The sequence below is a fragment of the Carcharhinus amblyrhynchos genome, chromosome 2 (assembly GCF_965287045.1).
Source record: "Carcharhinus amblyrhynchos chromosome 2, sCarAmb.v2.hapA, whole genome shotgun sequence".
Taxonomy (NCBI): Eukaryota; Metazoa; Chordata; class Chondrichthyes; order Carcharhiniformes; family Carcharhinidae; genus Carcharhinus; species Carcharhinus amblyrhynchos.
The window spans coordinates 37,044,121-37,063,884 of NC_137325.1; the positions used below are offsets into that span (position 1 = coordinate 37,044,121).

Here is a 19,764-nt window from a genome sequence, read left to right on the forward strand (position 1 = left end):
GACCTGTGTTCAATTCCTAGCTTGAGCCACTATCTGTATGGAGTTTGCACATTCTCCGTGTCTACGTAGGTTTCCTCCCGGTGCTTCGGTTTACTCCCACGGTCCAAAGATGTGCAGGTTAAGTTGATTGGTCATGCTAAATTGCCCCTTAGTGTTAGAGGGATTAGCGGGGTAAGTCTGTGAAGTTACGGAGATAGGGCCTAGGTGGAATTGTTGTCGGTACAGACTTGATGGGCCTCCTTCTGTGCTGTAGGCTTTCTGATTTCTATGAAATGCTACTTGAAGTAGATCTACTGATGACATAAACGTTAAGTGGTGTACATATTGAGAAAAATGGCAAATTTTGACATAAAAATGTTGATGGATAATCGTGAACTTGAATTGACTGTCAACCTTGAAAGAGAGAAGTGGGGAATCTTAAGGAGGGAATTCCAGAGTATGGTGCCTAGGCAACTGACAGCATGACCATAAATGCTAGAATGCTGAAAATATGGATTCTTTAGTATTATTATTAACAAATATTGAATAATTGGTGCATTTTGAAGAGGTCCATAGAAAAACAATATGGACAAACTGGGACATAAGAACATAAGAAATAGGAGCAGGAGTAGGCCATCTAGCCCTTCGAGCCTGCTGCGCCATTCAATAAGATCATGGCTGATCTGAAGTGGATCAGTTCCACTTTCCCGCTTTCTCCCCATAACCCTTAAGTTTTTGACAGACAAGGGAATTATCTACCCATGACTTAAATATATTTAGCAAGGTAGCCTCCACCACTTCAACGGGCTGAGAATTCCAGAGATTCACCACCCTTTGAGTGAAGAAGTTCCTCCTCAACTCATTTCTAAACTGCACCCCCCCCCCCCTTATCTTGAGGCTGTGCCCTCTAGTCCTGTTGTCCTTTCTGAGCGGGAAGAATCTCCTTCCTCTTCCCTATCCATCCCTTTCATTATCTTATACGTCTCTATAAGATCCTCCCCCTCATCCTTCTAAACTCCGAGTACAGACCCAGTCTATTTAGTCTCTCTTCATAGTCTAACCCCCTCATCTCCGGTATCAGCCTAGTGAACCTCCTCTGCACTCCCTCCAAGGCCAAAATATCCTTGTGTGAGTGCTGCGGCCAAAACTGCATACAGTACTCCAGCTGCGGCCTCACCAATGCCCTGTACAGTTGCAGCAAGACCTTCCTGCTTTTATATTCTATCCCCCTCCCTATAAAGACCAGCATCCCATTCGCCTTGTTAATCACCTGCACACTGGGTTTTTGCGACTCATGCACAAGGACCCCCAGGTCCCTCTGCACCGTAGCATGCTGCAGCTTTTTGCCCTTTATATAGTAATCCCTCCTACTATTATTTCTGCCAAAGTGGATAACCTCACACTTGCTAACATTGTACTCCATCTGCCAGGTCCTCGCCCACTCGCTCAGCTTATCCAGATCCCTCTGCAGACTTTCCACACCCTCCGCACAATTTGCTTTTCCACTCATCTTTGTAGGGTAACAAAATTTGTTGATGACACACTCAGCTCCCTCCTCCAGATCATCTATATAAATGGTAAATAGCTGAGGCCCCAGCACTCCACTAGTCACCAACCGCCAATCAGAATAGCACCCCTTGATACCAACTCTCTGCCTCCTATTAGACAACCAATCCTCTATCCATGCTAACACCTTACCCCCAACTCCATGCTCCCTAACCTTCTGAAGCAACCTTTTGTACGGCACCTTATCAAACGCCTTTTGAAAATCGAGAAACACCACATCCACTGGTTCCCCTCTGTCTACCGCACACCACATCCGCTGGTTCCCCTCTGTCTACCAGGGCCATGATATGAGTAAAAAACACCAAGAAGGCAGAATATTCAACTTCTAACATGATTCCCTGAATCAACTTGAGATTGTCTGAAATTGCAAAGTTTTTGTGGCACTACCTGAAATGCTGTCTGTTAGTGATGTTGACTAATGTTAGACAAGGTTTTGTGTTTCTGACGGCGTGGGCTTGTTGGGCCGAAGGGCCTGTTCCCTGTGCTGTGTTGTTCTTCGTTCTCAAGTAATGAAAATAGGTTTTTCATTTTTATAACAGTCAAACACGTTTGCCAGAGTAAGATATATGAAAGTACTTTTAGCCCTCGTGGCAATTGTTAGCTGTTGCCACCTGCTGTTGAGTTTCATTTTATGATCCAGTTTAACGAACAGAACCAATTTGAGGGCGAAGATTTGGTGAAAATATTTGGTTTCACTGTGCGACAGGTTTGAATCAAATAACGTTTTCAAGGTTTACCTTTATTTCCTGTCCTCTATTTGTCTACTTCAGAAAGTTAATGGCAGTTTTTCTCCTCCTAAAGTTATCAATTCTCTTTTAGATATATGTGCATCTGCAGCATTTTTGCAGTATAGCTCTAAGAAAGTGGACCTACCGCCATTGGAAGGTCGGAAGTTCTATTTCGATACTCATGCAGTAGTGCAACAACTGGAAAAATATGGTAAATATAACTTTGTGCATATTTTCTGATGGAAAGGTTGCCTTGATTTTATTTTCTATTTTACTAAAACATGCTCCAGATGCTCTGGTTTCTCCCACAAGCCCAAAAGACATGCTGGTTAGGTGCATTGGCCATGTTAAATTCTCTCTGTGTACCCAAACAGGCACCAGATTGTCGTGACTAGGGATTTTAACAGTAACTTCAATGCAGTGTTAATGTATGCCTACTTGTGACCAATAAATAAACTTTACCTTTACTGTTGCGTTTCTTAGATCAGTTGGTATTCTGGAGGAGTGAAATGTTCTGAGTAATCTAGCTTCATTGCAAAGATAGAAAATAAGCAAACTCTTAAACTCTAGGTACTCAAAAATAGTTAGCCATCCTGGAATTTGAATTGATGAACATTTGAAGGGATGAAAGATCTGCTATTCCACTTAGAAATTGGGTTTTCAACCTAATATGAATAAATTGGGGCTTAAACTGAGAGATGTTTGAGTATAGTGCTATATCAGAGTTAATGGTCTGGATTTTTAAGGAGTTGTCAGCTGTCAGTTTTGATCACCATTAATCCTATGAGACTGACAATGGGAGGATTTCTGGGAACTCTCCCTGCTCCACAGCATAGTTCTCGGTGGCAGGAGGCTGCCTGCCATTGCCCAGTGGGGGATCTTGTGGTACTGTCACTGCCAGTGAGATTAAAAACTGGAACGCGATTTCTGTACCTAGTTCCTCTATCAATAAATACCTTTTGTTCTTAACAAAGCCTGAAATCTTTTGATTTATGCCCAAGTGCCACAGCAATACAGGTTCCCAGAGGATTACCTGGGCCTCTGGATTACTAATCCAGTTGCACTACCACCGTGCCACTGTCTCCCCCTTATGGTATTTTGGACTTTGTATTAACATCAACCCCAATATAACTTGTGATATTCTGCCATTTCAATATTGAAGTGGCTTTGTGTAGCAAAGGATAAGTTATCCCTGGTGCAAGAAAGTTATATTTTTGTATCACTAACATCTATATTTGAATATTTGTAATAACCAAAGATACATAATTGATCTCAGAGACACAAGGAAAATCTTAGTGGTGATGTATAATACGTATACACATTTAGCATAGAGAAATTAGAACAACATAGATGCTAGTGTTGTATTTCGTGTAATGTAAATGATTGTAAAGCAGTGCAGGACAATTGAATCTCATATTTTCCAATAATGTGTACAATTGCAAATGGTCATTTACAATTCACGTACTTCCAACTAAAAAGGAGAACCACTTGCTGGTGCTTCTTGTATATGCCCATATTGATAACTATTTAGAATCCTATACAATAACAGTCAAAATGCATTTCCAAAGCTGTTGTAGGATCTAATTGAGTGGAAAATAATTTTCAATAGCATCCACTCAATCATTGTGCTTTAAAAGTAAGTAATTTGACTCTCTCCCTTTGAGGGTGTAATGTCATTTGACATGAATAGCCTAGCAACCACAACATACTATGGGGCAGGTTATTTCTATTTAATGCGCCTAAGTCTCCATTATTCATTGTTTGCTTTTTTTAACCTCTTTGGTTGCATCTAATAGCTTGTTTTTAGAACAAAGAACAACCCAGCACGGGAAACAGGCCCTTCGGCCCAACGAGCCCGTGCCGCCGCATCACCCTACACCTATTCTACCCTGCGTGTCTACGAATGGAACCCCTAACTTAGCCAGATTCAGGGGAGAGTAGTGTCAATTTGGTAAAACCAATCAGCCTAAGAGCACATCTTTGGGGTGTGGGAGGAAACCGGAGCGCCCGGAGGAAACCCACGCAACCACAAGGAGAATGCGCAAACTCCCACAGACACAGGCCCAAATCCATGTATCTGCACAGCTAGCAGTGCTAGTCACCGAGCTGTTGTGGCGCCCGTCTACCAGTCCAGGATCAAGCACACACACCGACACGAAGTACTAGGCCACTCCTGGAACTTCCAAGAGCAGCCCACGCATGACCCACTGTGTGCATGCCCCTCATTTGACACGAGGTGGACCTCCACCTGCGGAATAAAAATTTTGGAATTTTGCAAATAAAATTGTTGATTTGAATACATGGTTTTGTTGATCAGCCTCCTTCATTTTCCAACCGTACTGGGGATTTTTTTGAATGATTAAAATCCTACCACTAGTTCAAGTAGTTGAAATCTGTTTTATTTTTTACAACATTATTGTATTAATGAAATTACAAAAAATACATTAAAGTGGACTAAATGTATTCGGGTAAATAGCATTTTCTTGTTAACTGTGCAGGGTTGATTTTAAAGCTGTAGTAGTTCAACTGGCTAAATGAAAGTGAGGTTTATAATCAGTCGAACAGAAACTGGGAAGGATAATTGACATTTAAATGTCATTGTAACACAAGATGTAGCATTAGCTGATAAAAATGATCTAGTTGAAATAAGAGAACAGAAGTAGTAGTATTTCTGGATATCAGCTATCATGTGAGAATCATAGCATTCCTACAGTGCAGAAGGAGGCCATTAGGCTCATCGGGTCTGCATTGACAACAATCCCACCTCAGGCCCTATCACCACAACCCCACATTTACCCTGATAATCCCTCTAACTTACATATCCCAGGATACTGAGGGGCAATTTAGTATGCAGATACAGGAAAAATGTACAGACCCATGCATACACAGGAAAAATGTACAGACTCCACACAGTCAGTGACCCAAGCCGGGAATCAAACCCACGTTCCTGGTGCTGTGAAGCAGCAGTGCTAACCACTGTGCTGCCCAAGTTTCAGCACAAAGTAAATTGATATAGCTACACTGTTGAGAGTTACAAACTCCAGTATGAAAGTTACATGCAAGGACATGGCAACCAAAATTCAACATGTAAGACAACCCTAGTGATGCAAGAAGCAAAATATGGCAGTTGATGGAAATAAAGCAAAAACGTAAAATGCTGGAGAACTTTGGATAAAAACTAGTATTTGCCCTTATCTGATTTGAGGATTGATTTTTGTGGGTATAATGAGAGTGGGATTATTTTGTGGAGACATATTTAAAATAGAGGTTCAATGGTAAATGTTATATTTTTGGTAGATGCTGTTTTACAGTCTACCAACCTTTTCACTAATCTTGTTAAATTTCACACTAATGCTTTGATTCTGTCAGGCTTTCCTGATAACTGCTGTTTTTCTTGTAGGTTTCAGCGCAAAGCAATCAGAGGTTGTGGTAGCTGCACTGCTAAGAGTTACAAACTCCAGTATGGAAATTACATACAAGGACATGGCAACCAAAATTCAACAAGTAAGACAACCCTAGTGATACAAGAAGCAAAATATCGCAGCAGATGGAAATAAAGCAAAAACAGAAAATGCTGGAGAGACTTGGCTGGTCAGTCAACATCTGAAGAGAAAACACATTTCAAGTGCACACTGCCTCGTGTTTTACTGATGGATGCTACCTGACCTGTGCCTCCAGTATTTTTGTTTTTGTTTCTGCCCCAGTGATAAAGTATGTTCTTGTTTGATGTTTGAAATGTGACACTGCATTTTGCAAGCAACAAAGGATACACAACATTTTGCAGGTTTGTAATTTGATCAGTGATCTTAAAGGACCTCAGATTAAAATCTGACACTGAAATTACATTCCTCCTTTAACATGATTTGTGTTCTTTTTGGTGAGCCTTGTCCCTGCCTTTTTCATCTACAAAATGTGAAAAACTCCAAAGTAAAAAGTCATGGACATTTCATGTCAGAATATTCTTGAAGAAATGTCCTTTTCTACTCCATAGCCTTCTGTAATATAAGTTATAATCTGACACAAAATGTGAAGGCAGACAGATGTTACCTGAATAACTAACCATATTACCCCAACAAAACAAAATGAAAAACAGATTGTTCCTTTCCTTTTGTATTTTTTTCCATGTTCCCATACCAATGAACGCTTAACATTGAAATATCTCCAAGGAGCTGTAAAGTTAAATCTGAGCCTTTTATAGTTTGCAGCTTAATTTGCACTTCTGTGTTTCATATTTTGTCTGCTTTTAGTCATTTAGAGTATAACCACTTGCATGGTACATCAATAACTCAGATGCATAGTATTCAGCTGCACTTAAAGAAAACTGAACATGCAGAAAGTTTAGCAGAGGATTTCCAAAATTTTTTTATTTCATTTATTATTGTCATGTATTAGTATACAGTGAAAACTATTTCTTGCATGCTACACAGACAAAGCATACCAGTCGTAGAGAAGGAAAGGAGAGGATGCAGAACATAGTGTTACAGTGATTGTGTAAAGAAAGATCAACCTAGCGCGAGGTAGGCCCATTTAAAAGTCTGATGCCAGCAGGGAAGAAGCTGTTCTTGAGTCAGTTGGTACATGACCTCAGACTTTTGTATCTTTTTCCCGACAGAACAGGATCCGGGATGCGTGGGGTCCTTAATTATGCTGGCTGCTTTTCCAAGGCAGCAGGAAGTGTAGACCATCTCAATGGATGGGAGACTGGTTTGTGTAATGGACTGAGCTTTGTTCATGACCCTTTGTAGTTTCTTGTGGTCTTGGGCAGAGCAGGAGCAAACTGTGATACAACCAAAAAGAATGTTTTCTATGATTAAAATGGATTAACTTGCAACCTTATAAAATATTATAGAATATAATTAGCTCCAGGTCTATGATTTCTAGATTAGTGCTCTTTAAAGGCATTAGTTCTTCAATGCACGTGCCTGACAGGGGAATCAGCCCTCAGTTTCTATTTGTGTATCAGATTTCACTTAAACTGTCGAGAGGAAAATAATTTGAATTGTAATAGTGATTTTTCTTAGCTATGGGAGTTTTTCACAGAATGATAGAATCCCTACACACAGAAGAGGACCATGTTGGCAATTGAGCCACAACAGGCCCTATCCCTGTAACCCCATGTATTTACCCTACTGGTCCCCATGACACTAAAGGGGCAGTTTAGCATGGCCAACTAGCCAACCAGTACATCTTTGGATTGTGGGAAGAAACTGAGGATCTCGAAGGAAAGCCATGCAGATATGGAGAGAATGAGCAAATTCTGCACAGACAGTGACCCAAGACTGAAATTGAACCCAGGTCCCTGGCACTGAGGTAACAGTGCTAACTATTATGCCACCATGCCACTTGAAGTACAGTCAGCATGCTGATAGTTGTCAGTATCTGTAAAACTGAATATATGGATACCAGAATTCATAAGCTCTGGTCATTTCACTTTAAAACCACAAATCAAGTCTTTTTGGATTCTGAACAGAAACTGAAATGGTATCTGGAAGCTGAAGCATTCATCAAATTTTGGTTTGGATATAATGGAGTAGTTGAGACAATAAGCTGTAGTCTCTGGTTGTGTTCTGAAAAGTTGAAAACCCCCATTCCCTGAAACTACACATGAAAATTGTGCATTGCAAACTACTAATTGCCTGTTAGTGGAATCTGAGTGGATTTAATAAACAAGGTATTTTTACACTTTCACTTCAAGTTAATTCTAATTATGTTCACTTCAGAATTCATAATGACTTTTTAAAGCTTTATCAAAATCCCTTTGGTTACCATTCAGAGGATTAAGTGCAGCTATCTTTTTCTTAGATCCGTACTAAAGTTTAATCCCCCTGTTTCTATTTTGATGTCTGCTTATGGTACTAAATTTTTAATCTAGTCATGAGCCCCAATTGCACCTGCTTTTGGTTTTGATTGCCTTGTAATAAAATTTTGTACAATGTATTTCTATTACAGGAGATAATGCTTCAGCATATTATGTCACACATAACTGCTGTGAAAAAGGACATGATCATATTGGAGAAGAGTGAGTTTTCAGCAATACGAGCAGCAAATGAAGTGAGTTGTCAGTTTTAAGCTGGATGTTAAATCACCAAGTCACTCAACTTCCATGTCCTTGTCCCTATATTAGTTTGAAATTCATTTCCTAGTGTCACAAGTCAGTTTACATTAACACTGCAGTAAAGTTGCTTTGAAAATCCCCTAGTCACCACACTCTGGCTCCTGTTCAGGTATACTGAGGGAGAATTCAGCAAAGCCAATGCATCTAACCAGCACGCCTTTCAGACGGAGGAAACTGGAACACCCAAAGGAAACCCACACAGATACGAGGAGAATGTGTGCAAACTCGACACAGACAGTCACCCAAGGCTGGAATTGAACCCAGGTCTCTGCCGCTCTGAGTCACTAGTGCTAGCCACTGTGCCAACCAATATTGTAAATGGTTTTCATCTTAATAACCAATTTTGTAAATGGTTTCCTTTTGAGAGGTGTTTTCCTTCATACCTCTCTCCTCAAATACCAGCCATTGACCCCACTATCCATTGCAATTTACTGTGTCATATCTAACCTCCCTTTTATTTCACGTACTTGATCATGTTGTCACCTCCCAAAACTGTTCTCAACTTTGCTGGAACTCCATGCTTGAATTCCTCCAATCAAATTGCAATCCCTGCGATTAGTACCAAAACAGTTTTTTCAAAGTCACAAGTGACATCCCAAGTGGCTCTAACAAAGATAAACTTTCCTTTATCGTCCTTTTTTGAGCTGTTCGAAGCCTTTGACACGATTAACCACACCATCTTCCTCACACCCCCTCACTATTGCCCAGCTCTGAGGTTGCTCTCATCTGATTCCATTCTTATCTAGCTGACCAGAGAATCACTTGCAACAGCTTCTCTTCCTGCACAGTTCCCCCCAGCTTCCCCCATGGATTTAACCTTGGTCCCCTCCTGTTTCTCATCTGTATGTTGACCCTAGGTGACATCATTAAAAGCAGTAGTTTTCACAAGTATTCTGATGACATCCAGCTCTATTTCACCACAGCCTCTCCTGACACCTCACTATTGCTAAATTATCAGATTACATGTTGAATATCCAACATAGGAGCAGAAATTTCCTCCTAATTAAGCATTCAGAAGATTGACACCATTGTTTTTGGTTGCTGCCCCAAATTCCATTGTCTGGGTATTGGCTCCATTCCTCTGGCATTGGTCTGTGATTAAGCCAGATCATCTACATTCTTGGTGTCTCATTTGATGCCACGATGATCTTTTGATGTCATTCATGCTGTCACTAAGATTGTCTATTTCCGCCTTTGTAATATCATTCACTTCATCCCGTCTCAGCTTATCTGCTGCTGAAACCCTCATTCATGCCTTCGTTAATTCTAGATTGGATCACTAGACTTGGATGGTCTCTTACATTCTCCCTCTATAAATGTGAGATCATCTAAAATGCTGCTGCTCGTACTTAACTCACAGCAAGTCCTTTCTCCCTTTCATCTGTGCTCACTGACCAATGTTTGTTCCTGTCACGCAATGCCTTGACTTTAGAAATTACTTGTTTTCAAATCCTTCTATGGCCTTGCCTTCCTTATCTCAGCCATTTCCACCAGGCCTGGAATGGCACAAGGAATTTTGGCTCATCTAATTCTGGCCTCCTTGCACTTTTCCTCTGGTTTTAATTGCATCACCTTCGGTGGCCGTACCTTCAGTTGCCTAGGTCCCAAGCTCTGGAATACTTCCTTGCGTGTCTCTGCCTCCCTATCTTGGCTCCTCAGAGATGCTTCTGAAAAGCAAACTCTTTGGCCAAGCTTTTGTTAACTGATCTCCTTATTTGGTGCAGTATCCTATACTTTATTATCCTTCTGTGAAGGATCTTGGAACTTTGCATCTCCTTAAAGTTGCTATCTAAATATCATTTTTGGTGCAGTAAAAATCCAATTTATTGTTTACAAAAACCATGCAGCAATCCATCAGCAGTTTGCCACCTAATCGAGAAATCCTGTTTGCATCAAGCTCATTTATAAGGGTGATGGGGAAAAGAAATGGAAGGAGGTGGGATGTATATTTAAATGAATTTTGAATTTTTATTCAAAAGAGAATTATTCCAAGGTAACTTATAAATTAGCTTGTTATTAAGTGAACAATTGTTGCAGTAAAATTAACACTGCTTTGAATGCTATTCTGTGTTAACTGGTCTAAGCTAAAATGAAAATAAGGGCACTACAGATAATCCTCAGTGCTTTTAGGACTGGAAGAGAAAACCATTTGGGTCCTTTTGTGATTATCTCTGTGGTTAAATAGCCTGCAACTCTACACTAATTTGATCACTTAAATTTTGTAGAGAAGTTCACCTCTTGGATATGAGCTACTAATGCTGCATGGTTTCCGTGAACTGTACTCAGAGTGAGCACGTTCAACCAAAAGTGGGGCAGGATTCATTTTTAATTCTGAACAGGGAGGCCAGTTTGAGTATTATTTGTTCATAGTTCAAATCTGTAGAATTGAAAGGTTAACTGATTTGGTTAAAAATGTAGCAGTATGTGTTTTTTGTTGCAAGTACATGCCAGTGGGTCTGAACTTTGACACTATATGAACCAGCTGTATATAGTTTATATAGCTAAATGAGGATGCTTCTAAATGCTTCACCTGGACTTTTCTGTATTTTGAGAAGACTGATTTGCAATTTTCTTTTTCAGAAATTGAAAATTGAATTGCAGCAACTTAAAAAGCAGCTAATAGTAAGTCCCTTTTCTAAGTTATTGATGATTGGATAAATTCAAAGCTATATAAATGTTGGCTTCATAAATTTCAGTAGTAATGGTTTTTAAATATATATCCACACAAAATTGCATTCGGAGTATGTATTGGAAAATAATGATTTGAGCATTTCTGAAACAGACAAAAATGTGCTATGCCATTCTCTCCATTCCATTTCATTTGCGCTTTCCCTTACTTGCTGTCCATCACTAATGGTCAACCCAACTATAATTGCCCAGGCAGGATGGGACAAACACTCATTAGGGATGTCCCAACTGCATTTGGGTACTCAAGAACTAGGATGCTTACGAAGCCACAGATGATATGTATCCCATTCTAATTTCTTTCTTGGTGAATTTGCGAGTATTGGTTGGATTTTGTGGCTGAGTGTACATGCAGATCATTGGACAATTCCTGAAGTTGCAGTCTGTTAGGATTCAGGCACAAGCTGTGGTTCCCCCCACAACCAACAATCGTGAAGGAGTTTCAACATTCCTGCTCCCACATCACTATTTGAAACAACTTGTGTTGTACTTTACTCAGTCAGGTGTAACTGGGTATTTAACGGCAACATAATACCACTTGCAGCCCACAACTTTGGTAATCATGGCTATGAAAACCAGATGTTTTCTATTTATACTTGTCTTTTTTAAATTTCATGCCCCTTGTAGTTTGCAATACATTTTACTGTATTGTTAAGCTCATCTGCGATCAGAATGTTTGTATTGATAACTTTGCTCAAAGGAATGAGAGCGGTAGTTCAACTATTAGTCACAAGTAAGGCTTACATTAATACTGCAATGACATTACTGTGAAATTCCCCTAGCCGCCATAGTCCAGCGCCTGTTCGGGTCAATACACCTGGCCAGCACGTATTTCAGAATGTGGGAGGAAACTGGAGCACCCAGAGGAAACCCATGCAGACATGGGGAGAACGTGCAAACTCCACACAGACAGTGACCCAAACTGGGAATCGAACCCAGGTCCCTGGCACTGTGAAGCAGCAATGTTAATCACTGTGCTGCTGTTCTGACCCATTTATGTATCCAGCTTTCATATTATGTGGTTCAGTCCCCCATAAAGAACAAATACTCAAAATACTTTTCATGATTGTGTGACATTTGTTACATCTTGATAACTATCAAACAAATTGAGCTTGTGAACAAGGAAACAAAATGATGCAATCTGTTTTCTTGATCGTTTTTCGTCTGGAATAGAAAAACAAAAGCTCACTGGTATGTAAGACTACTGATGGGGACAGCTCACTGTTGCACACAGCAGTGTTGGCTCACATGCATTCCTAGAGAAGCCAATAGAAAGAATTTTGTGTACGTGCAATAATACCTGTAACACCATCTTGAGTTATATATTTCTTCCCTTATTGTAGTTTATCATTCTGATCGCTTTAAGCTTTTGCTGTAATCTGCTTTGATACTACTGTTAAATCTTGTGTATGAAACGTAGTGTGATTACTTGGTGAGCATTGTATGCTGGTATGATTTATGGAAATTACGTAACAGGCTATATCACTAAATGCAGGTGTTAGCTTGTATGTCTAAAGATGTTTCCAAACACATAACTGGTTCCCACAGTTTGTCCTGTAAGGAGCTTTAACTGTGCAAAAACAAGGGTTCTCAGAGTTTAGTAAACTCTTGGGCATGCTCAAGTATTTCAGGAGCTCTATAAGATGATTAGATTTCTTTGTTTTTGGTATATTATGTGAGAAACACAGCTCACAGTTAAACAATTTAGTCAAGTCAAGTTCTGAAGGAGCAAGATTTTATTTGTCGTTCTTGCAAGACCGGGTGTCTAGTCAAAATAGGCACACCTTACATAGATTTGCAGCACATTTTATACTGTTTTTCAAACATTGTGATGGCTTGTATTGTGTTATTCCCCCTTATTTGGCTGTTAACCTTGTTAACTTTAAACACTGTAAATGGCTTGTATTGTGTCATTCCTTCAATTAACACTCTCTCAACTCCCATTTTGCGCTTAATCTCATCACTGCGGTTATCTGTTTCGTGTAACCTAGTTAACTGTCTGTCATGTGCCTCCCCCTTTCTGTATGCTGCTGAACTCGTCCATCACTGTTGATTGTACTGTTAGCTCTTGCAGCCTTAAAAATTACACTACTTCTCACAATCCCCCCTTTTCTTTTTACTGTCTGTAATTTTTCACTAGCATCCCTTTTTCCAGGTTTAGTCCAGATATGCGCGAGTAGGTTGTTCCAGTTTGGCTAACATACTATTCACTTGCTCGTCCCAATCTTATATAATTTATCCAATCTACGTTCTTATTTATTGTTACCCACCAAAACAAGGATTCAAACCCAGCTGTAATCTGATTTCGAGCTTTAAATTCATCTGGAACTCCCCAAGGCACTCCTATGGGATCTAGATATATCTTTCCATCAAAAGAAATTCCTATCACTGATCTCTTGTTTTTCCTGATCCTTTTGATTTTTCAAATGCCAGGGTAAATGGTATAGCCAACTGGACAATTGCACATGTACCTTTCCACTGAGGGGGTTAGAGTTGGCCTCAGTACCCTTCCTCCACAATACCACCATATATCTGCTCTGGGGATTTTCAATGATGAATAGTTCCCTCCCATTCCGTTCTCTGTAATGCTCCTGACCTCTGAGCATGATTCTAACTCCCCCATATTATGAGTTAACTCTGCCCTTTGTCGGTTCACACATGAAGTGTGATTCACAACGGCAGTGAGAAACTGAGGGGGAGTTTTTAAGTTCTTTGCTTCCACAGGAGGGAACATCAGGGATAGGGATGTGCAGTTCGGGTTGCCCCATGCTTCCTTTTCTTGATACAGGGCTAACATGCACTCCATACCTCTTCTGTCGCGTTTCCATCCCAGAGGGAAGGGTACTATTTGGGCCACTGGCTTCCCAGACGCACAGGCATAGCAATTGCTTTTATTTAAGCTTTTTACAGTGTATTTGACCCATTCTACCCAGGCATTAGTCTCCTCATACCCAGTCTCTATTTCAAGGATTTGTTTTAGGTTGTTTACTTCGACCACTCTTACTGCCCTTGGGTCGTTTTGGGGAACCTTATCATTCTAGTCAGGTGTTTTCAAATTTTTATCTACATAGATTCGGAAACATTTCAATTTGCTATCTTTTCCTCCCTCCTTTACCCTAATTCCAAATACTGCCTGGTGCAATTGTTGGTCCCTGGTCCAGTTACCTGTAAAGAAGGGCCCACCAGCTATGGAGTACCGGGAGAGGTTCTTAGGATCTAAGACTGGACTGCTTATTTTTTTTTCAGTCCATTTGGTCCCTATAAGATTGTATTCCTTATCTAGGCATTCTGATCTTGGCTGCATATGTTTCTGATGAAGGGATATTATGGAAGGGAGTTTACCCCAAGGATACTTTCCGTCGGCATAAAATTGTAAGGATTCTACCGAATATTTTTGCTGGCTCACCAGATCCCCACATATTACCAAAGAACACAGGTCTGTCTCTACTACCTGTGTTGTAGTGAGATCCGGAACCGTAACTGAGCTCATAGTGTTTCCCTTGTCCTCTTCTAACTTATCTGAATTATATCCCATACTTGTAAGTACTCTCTTGGACAAGAGGAAGGAAAGCATTATCCAGGTTACCCCTTCCATTCTATCCCTTTCTCGTTACCTTTTAGGAGAGAACTTAATTCAAAACAGTTCCTTTCCCGCGCTCACGCCGCAACTAAAAATTGATTATTTAGAGTCTTTTAAATTTCAGCTTCAAAGGTTCTTCAGTCAGTTTGACCATCCACGTGTTGGAATTATCTGGAGGTTTTACCAGTCCCTTGATTATAGTATGATGTGTCCACCCCTTTTCAGCAGTCCTGATTACTGTCTCAGTTGTTAGGAGTGCTTCATATGGTTCCTCCCATTCCGGTTGCAGCTTAGTTTCTTTCCATGACTTTACCAGGACCCGATCTCCTGGTTGAATTGTATGTACCGTGAAGTCGAGGGCTGGAGTCTGCGACAATAATCCTTGTTTCCTAAGGGAAGATATCGAGGAGGACAGGCCCAGTATATATTTCTTTACAAATTGATCATTCATTTCAGGAACCGGTAACTCCCCGACTGCCCCCATATAAGGTAGTCCAAATAGCATTTCATAGGGGGATAAACCCAAATCCTTTCGAGGAGCTGTACAAATACGCAAAAAGTGCTTTTGGTAAGCACTTAGTCCAAGGGAGTTTCGTTTCTATTATCAGCTTAGATCCTCTGTCCACTTTAAAACATTAGGTTCTTCTTCTAACAGCTTCAAATATAGTTGTTTAGTTTTCTGTGCGTACCCTTTGATCCACAATCTACAGTATCCTACTAATCCCAAGAACCTCCTAAGTTCCTTTTTAGTCCATAGTATATTTAGATCTAGGATTCCTTGTATTCTTTCTGGATCTATTCTTCTCCTTCCCTCACTGATTAGGTGTCCAAGGTATTTAACTTCCTTCTCTACGTACTGCAGCTTTTTCTTTGACACCCTGAATCCCTGTTGTCCCAGATAATTCAATAAGCTATTTGTGGCTTCTATTACCTTTTCCTTTCCTCCTCCTGTTACTAGTAGGTCATCTACATATTGTAGTAACGTGATTTCATCAGGCTTTTTAAATCTTTCTAACACCTGCTGTAAGACTTGACCGAAAAGATTTGGTGACTCTGTGAACCCCTGTGGGAGCACTGTCCACCTGAACTGCTGTTTCCGTCCTGTGATAGGATTTTCCCACTCAAAAGCAAATAAGTCTCGACTTTCTTCCACCAGTGGGCATGTCCAAAATGCATCTTTTAGGTCCACTACACTGAACCATCCGTGATCAGGAGGAATCTTGCTTAATAAAATATAAGGATTAGGGACAATGGGGTGTCGCATCGTCACTATCTGGTTCAGGGCCCTTAGGTCCTGTACCAGGCGGTACGTTCCCTCAGGCTTCTTTACAGGCAATATAGGGGTATTATAAGGGGACATGCAGGGTTCTAACAGTCCATCTCTAACCAATCCTTCAATTACTGGCTGTAATCCTTTTTTTCCTTGCAAAGGTATAGGGTATTGCTTAACACACACCGTCTCTCCTTTTTTTAAAATTTATTTGCAGAGGAGGAGCGTCTAATCCCCCTCGGTTTCCTTCCCCTGCCCAGACTATCGGGTCTATTTGGTCATACTGCCGGGGTAGGGAGGTGATGTCCCTCTGCAGTAGTCTTCTAACACTTGGTTTTGTTTCTCCAGTTCCCTTACTCTGAATTCTAATTCCTTAATCTTTTTTATCCCCACTCCACCTCTTAGTGGAAGTGACTACTTGTTCAATTAGTCCAGCTAACTGATGTATTAACAATACTGCTATTTTCTTTGTTTGGTTTCTCTTTTCTAACTCTCTAATCTGTGATTCTGACGTTTTAATTTTCTCCTTGTCGTCAGCCCAATATTTTTTTTTACCCAAGACTGAGATGTGTTCAATTAATCTGGTTTAAACCTGTTCAATTAATTCAAACTAAGAGAATTCCAATTTTCTTAGTTCTGTCCTTTTTTTTCCAATCATTTCCATTGTTGATCTAGTGGGTGAAATGGATCCCACCCCTAGGTCGCTCTTATCACAGTCCGGTGATACCTATCAGGGGTGATCAGTCCCCTCCGTACCACCGCTTACACTCGTGAGCTTACACCTTTAAGCTCACACTATTAAGCCGGCTTTCTTTCTTACTCACGTCTGAACATCACATCCCAGGCATCCTTCTCTAGCCTTTACACCCACTTCAAACTCCTGAGCTTTGCGTAGGGGGCTACCCCTCTTAACAACTGGTCTAGGGCTAGGTGTAAAGACAGATGCCTCCTTGTCTGTACGTGCTCAGCTCAGACCTCTCACACACACTCACACTTTTTCATCACAGATGAGCACCTACTGTACTTTGATTCACTCCCTTAAATTTGGTAATCTGTTCCGGAGCTCCAGTTGTGGCCATTCAACCGGACCCGTAAACAGATCCCAGGTTTCAGCACCAATCCTTGTAGGTAAAGATACCTCTGAGACTAATTGTGAGTCAAAGTACAGCAGTTTAATTAACTAAAGCCTGATTCAGAAAATCCAAAATAAGATTTATTTTTATCACCATTAAATATCCTCACTAAATCAAGACCCTTGCACCTTCTTACAATTCTGGTACAATAAAACAAAACATCACTTGGAGCACAGATGCACGAAGAAATACTGAAAGCATTCTAATGTGCAATCTACATGTTTAATTATTTCTACAGCTCTGCCTTTGTAACCAACACAGGCAAGTACAAAATCAAATCTACTGTGTGCCTAAATGGTTATCTCTCCTCACAACTTTAAGATGCAATATAATGCCACCTTTCCCACTTGGCAGAATTCAAATTTCTGTCCGATCCCTACATAATTTAGTAAACTTAAAAACTTAAAGCAATTCACTTTGATTGGCTATATCTATTACATCACATGAGGGTCTCAATTACAGTTACACCCTCTCTCTCTCTCTCTCTCTCTCTGTACCATACAGAGTCAGCCTGCTTGTCTCTTTTTAACCCTTTACTGATGGGAGCTCACTGGCCTCTAATAAATTTGACCATGTTTGATTCGGGTGCCTCATGTCGTGACAAATCCCTTTCTCTCTCAAACAGTCATATAGTCATGCACAATTCCAAATACATAACCACTATTAGCGTTCTCCCCGCACCTCAGTAAAAGCCCATGTCAGGGTTCCCAGTTCCACTGACATACTTCTCTCTACCTCTTTCTGCTCAGACCAATTGTAGGTCCATCCCATTCATGCTGATCCATCTATATACTTCGTGACCCATCCACAAACTCCAGTGCCTCTAGGGGCACCTCCCTTATTCGACTTTCCTCTGCTCCCTCATCACATAACCTCCCCCGCAGCCCCTGAATTAACATTATCCAGCAACTTGCATGATCAATTCCTTCCTGGGACGCCGGCTGCTTCTGTCTCACATATTTATTAAGAATCTGACAAACCCAATCCTCAACCGAACCGTACTTTGGCCAGAAGACGGACGGACTCCTGATTGGTTCCTTCACCCAAACAAAACACAATATTTCATCATTGTCGTCTTGTTTCTATCCCTAGTACTAGTGCCCAAACCTTCCAACATCCTTCCCAACGGACTTTCTGGAGGGATGTTCCCTGGGGCCCCACCCTTCTTCCAACATCCGTCCCAAAGGACTTTCTGGAGGGATGTTCCCTGGGGCCCCACCCTTTCTCCGCGGATTCCCAGCACCTTTCCCGGGGGACTTTGTCCTACTACCCCCACTTCCCATGGTTTACCTACCACGACCCGGTCGCCAAGGCAATACTTAAAAGTCACTTTTCTTACCTTGGTCTGTGCACAGCGTTGCCCGACCACACGACGGTGCCTATCGTTTCCCACTTACTCGTTCAGAACAACTTTCCTAGGATTCTCAACAGTCAGTGGCAGAGAGGCCCACCGATGAACACCTGGGACCATTCAATTTGGAACGGGACGCGTCTTCCCAGTTGTCACTGGCAACCTCCCTACCAGGGATGTTAGGATCCCGGACGAGCCCCCAATTGTGAGAAACACAGCTCACAGTTAAACAATTTAGTCAAGTCAAGTTCTGAAGGAGCAAGATTTTATTTGTCGTTCTTGCAAGACCGGGTGTCTAGTCAAAATTGGCACACCTTACATAGATTTGCAGCACATTTTATACTGTTTTTCAAACATTGTGATGGCTTGTATTGTGTTATTCCCCCTTATTTGGCTGTTAACCTTGTTAACTTTAAACACTGTAAATGGCTTGTATTGTGTCATTCCTTCAATTAACACTCTCTCAACTCCCATTTTGCGCTTAATCTCATCACTGCGGTTATCTGTTTCGTGTAACCTAGTTAACTGTCTGTCATGTGCCTCCCCCTTTCTGTATGCTGCTGAACTCGTCCATCACTGTTGATTGTACTGTTAGCTCTTGCAGCCTTAAAAATTACACTACTTCTCACAATTATTTCTGTAATTGACTTCTGAGCGATATCTTAAGGAACATAGGGATAGGAGTAGTTCACTCCGCTCTCGAGTCTTGTCTGTTGTGTCATTCCATTCGATCATGGTTGATATGTACCAAAACTCCATCTATCAGATTGATTTCTTTTGGATAACAATACTCTTCTGGAAGTTGGTACACAAGGGCCGAAGTCCGCAACAGTATTTCAGTGTAGGTGTTACAGTCCCAATTGGTGTTGTAATTGGTCCAAAGGATCCAAGAATGAAGCCATAGCTGAAAACATTGTAATGGCAATTTTAATTTTGTTTTTGGTTTATCAAGCGTGGTGGTATCACAGAACCACTGATTAGGTTTTAACTCAAGGAAAATATTTATTTTTACATTAAAACAATGGATATCGTACTCTTCTTACACCTTTCACTCAACACTTACACCCCACTTGCACACAGATTTAAGATTACTATAGATTACAAAATATATTTGAATTTGATCGTCTCATCAGCATCCAAAATCAGTATTTATGGATTTTTCCTCACAATTCTCAATTCATAATGATTGGCATATGAGAGGGTCTAAACTTTACTCCCAGAAATAGGCTTTAAAATTTTCTCTTGTAACAAAACATTTACTTAACGATCAACATTCCAAAATCCAGTTTGCATTTTCCAGCAAATGCGGTTGAATTAATCTGATATAATAGCTGTTTGTTTCAGACTTCAAAAATTT

General features: G+C 40.7%; 1 protein-coding gene across 2 annotated transcripts in view; it reads left to right on the forward strand.

Annotated features, from left to right (window-relative positions):
* LOC145353754 (mitochondrial calcium uniporter regulator 1-like) overlaps positions 1-19,764 on the forward strand; it is a 51,464-nt gene that overhangs the window by 14,629 nt on the left and 17,071 nt on the right. The window contains exons 2-5 of one of the 2 annotated variants that reach the window (XM_080204530.1): positions 2,365-2,484; positions 5,674-5,777; positions 8,223-8,324; positions 10,969-11,010. In XM_080204530.1, coding sequence (XP_080060656.1) covers positions 2,365-2,484; positions 5,674-5,777; positions 8,223-8,324; positions 10,969-11,010 — 368 coding nt within the window. Of the gene's footprint in view, positions 1-2,364; positions 2,485-5,673; positions 5,778-8,222; positions 8,325-10,968; positions 11,011-19,764 lie in introns of those variants that run through there. The other variant, XM_080204538.1, reaches the window with a different exon arrangement.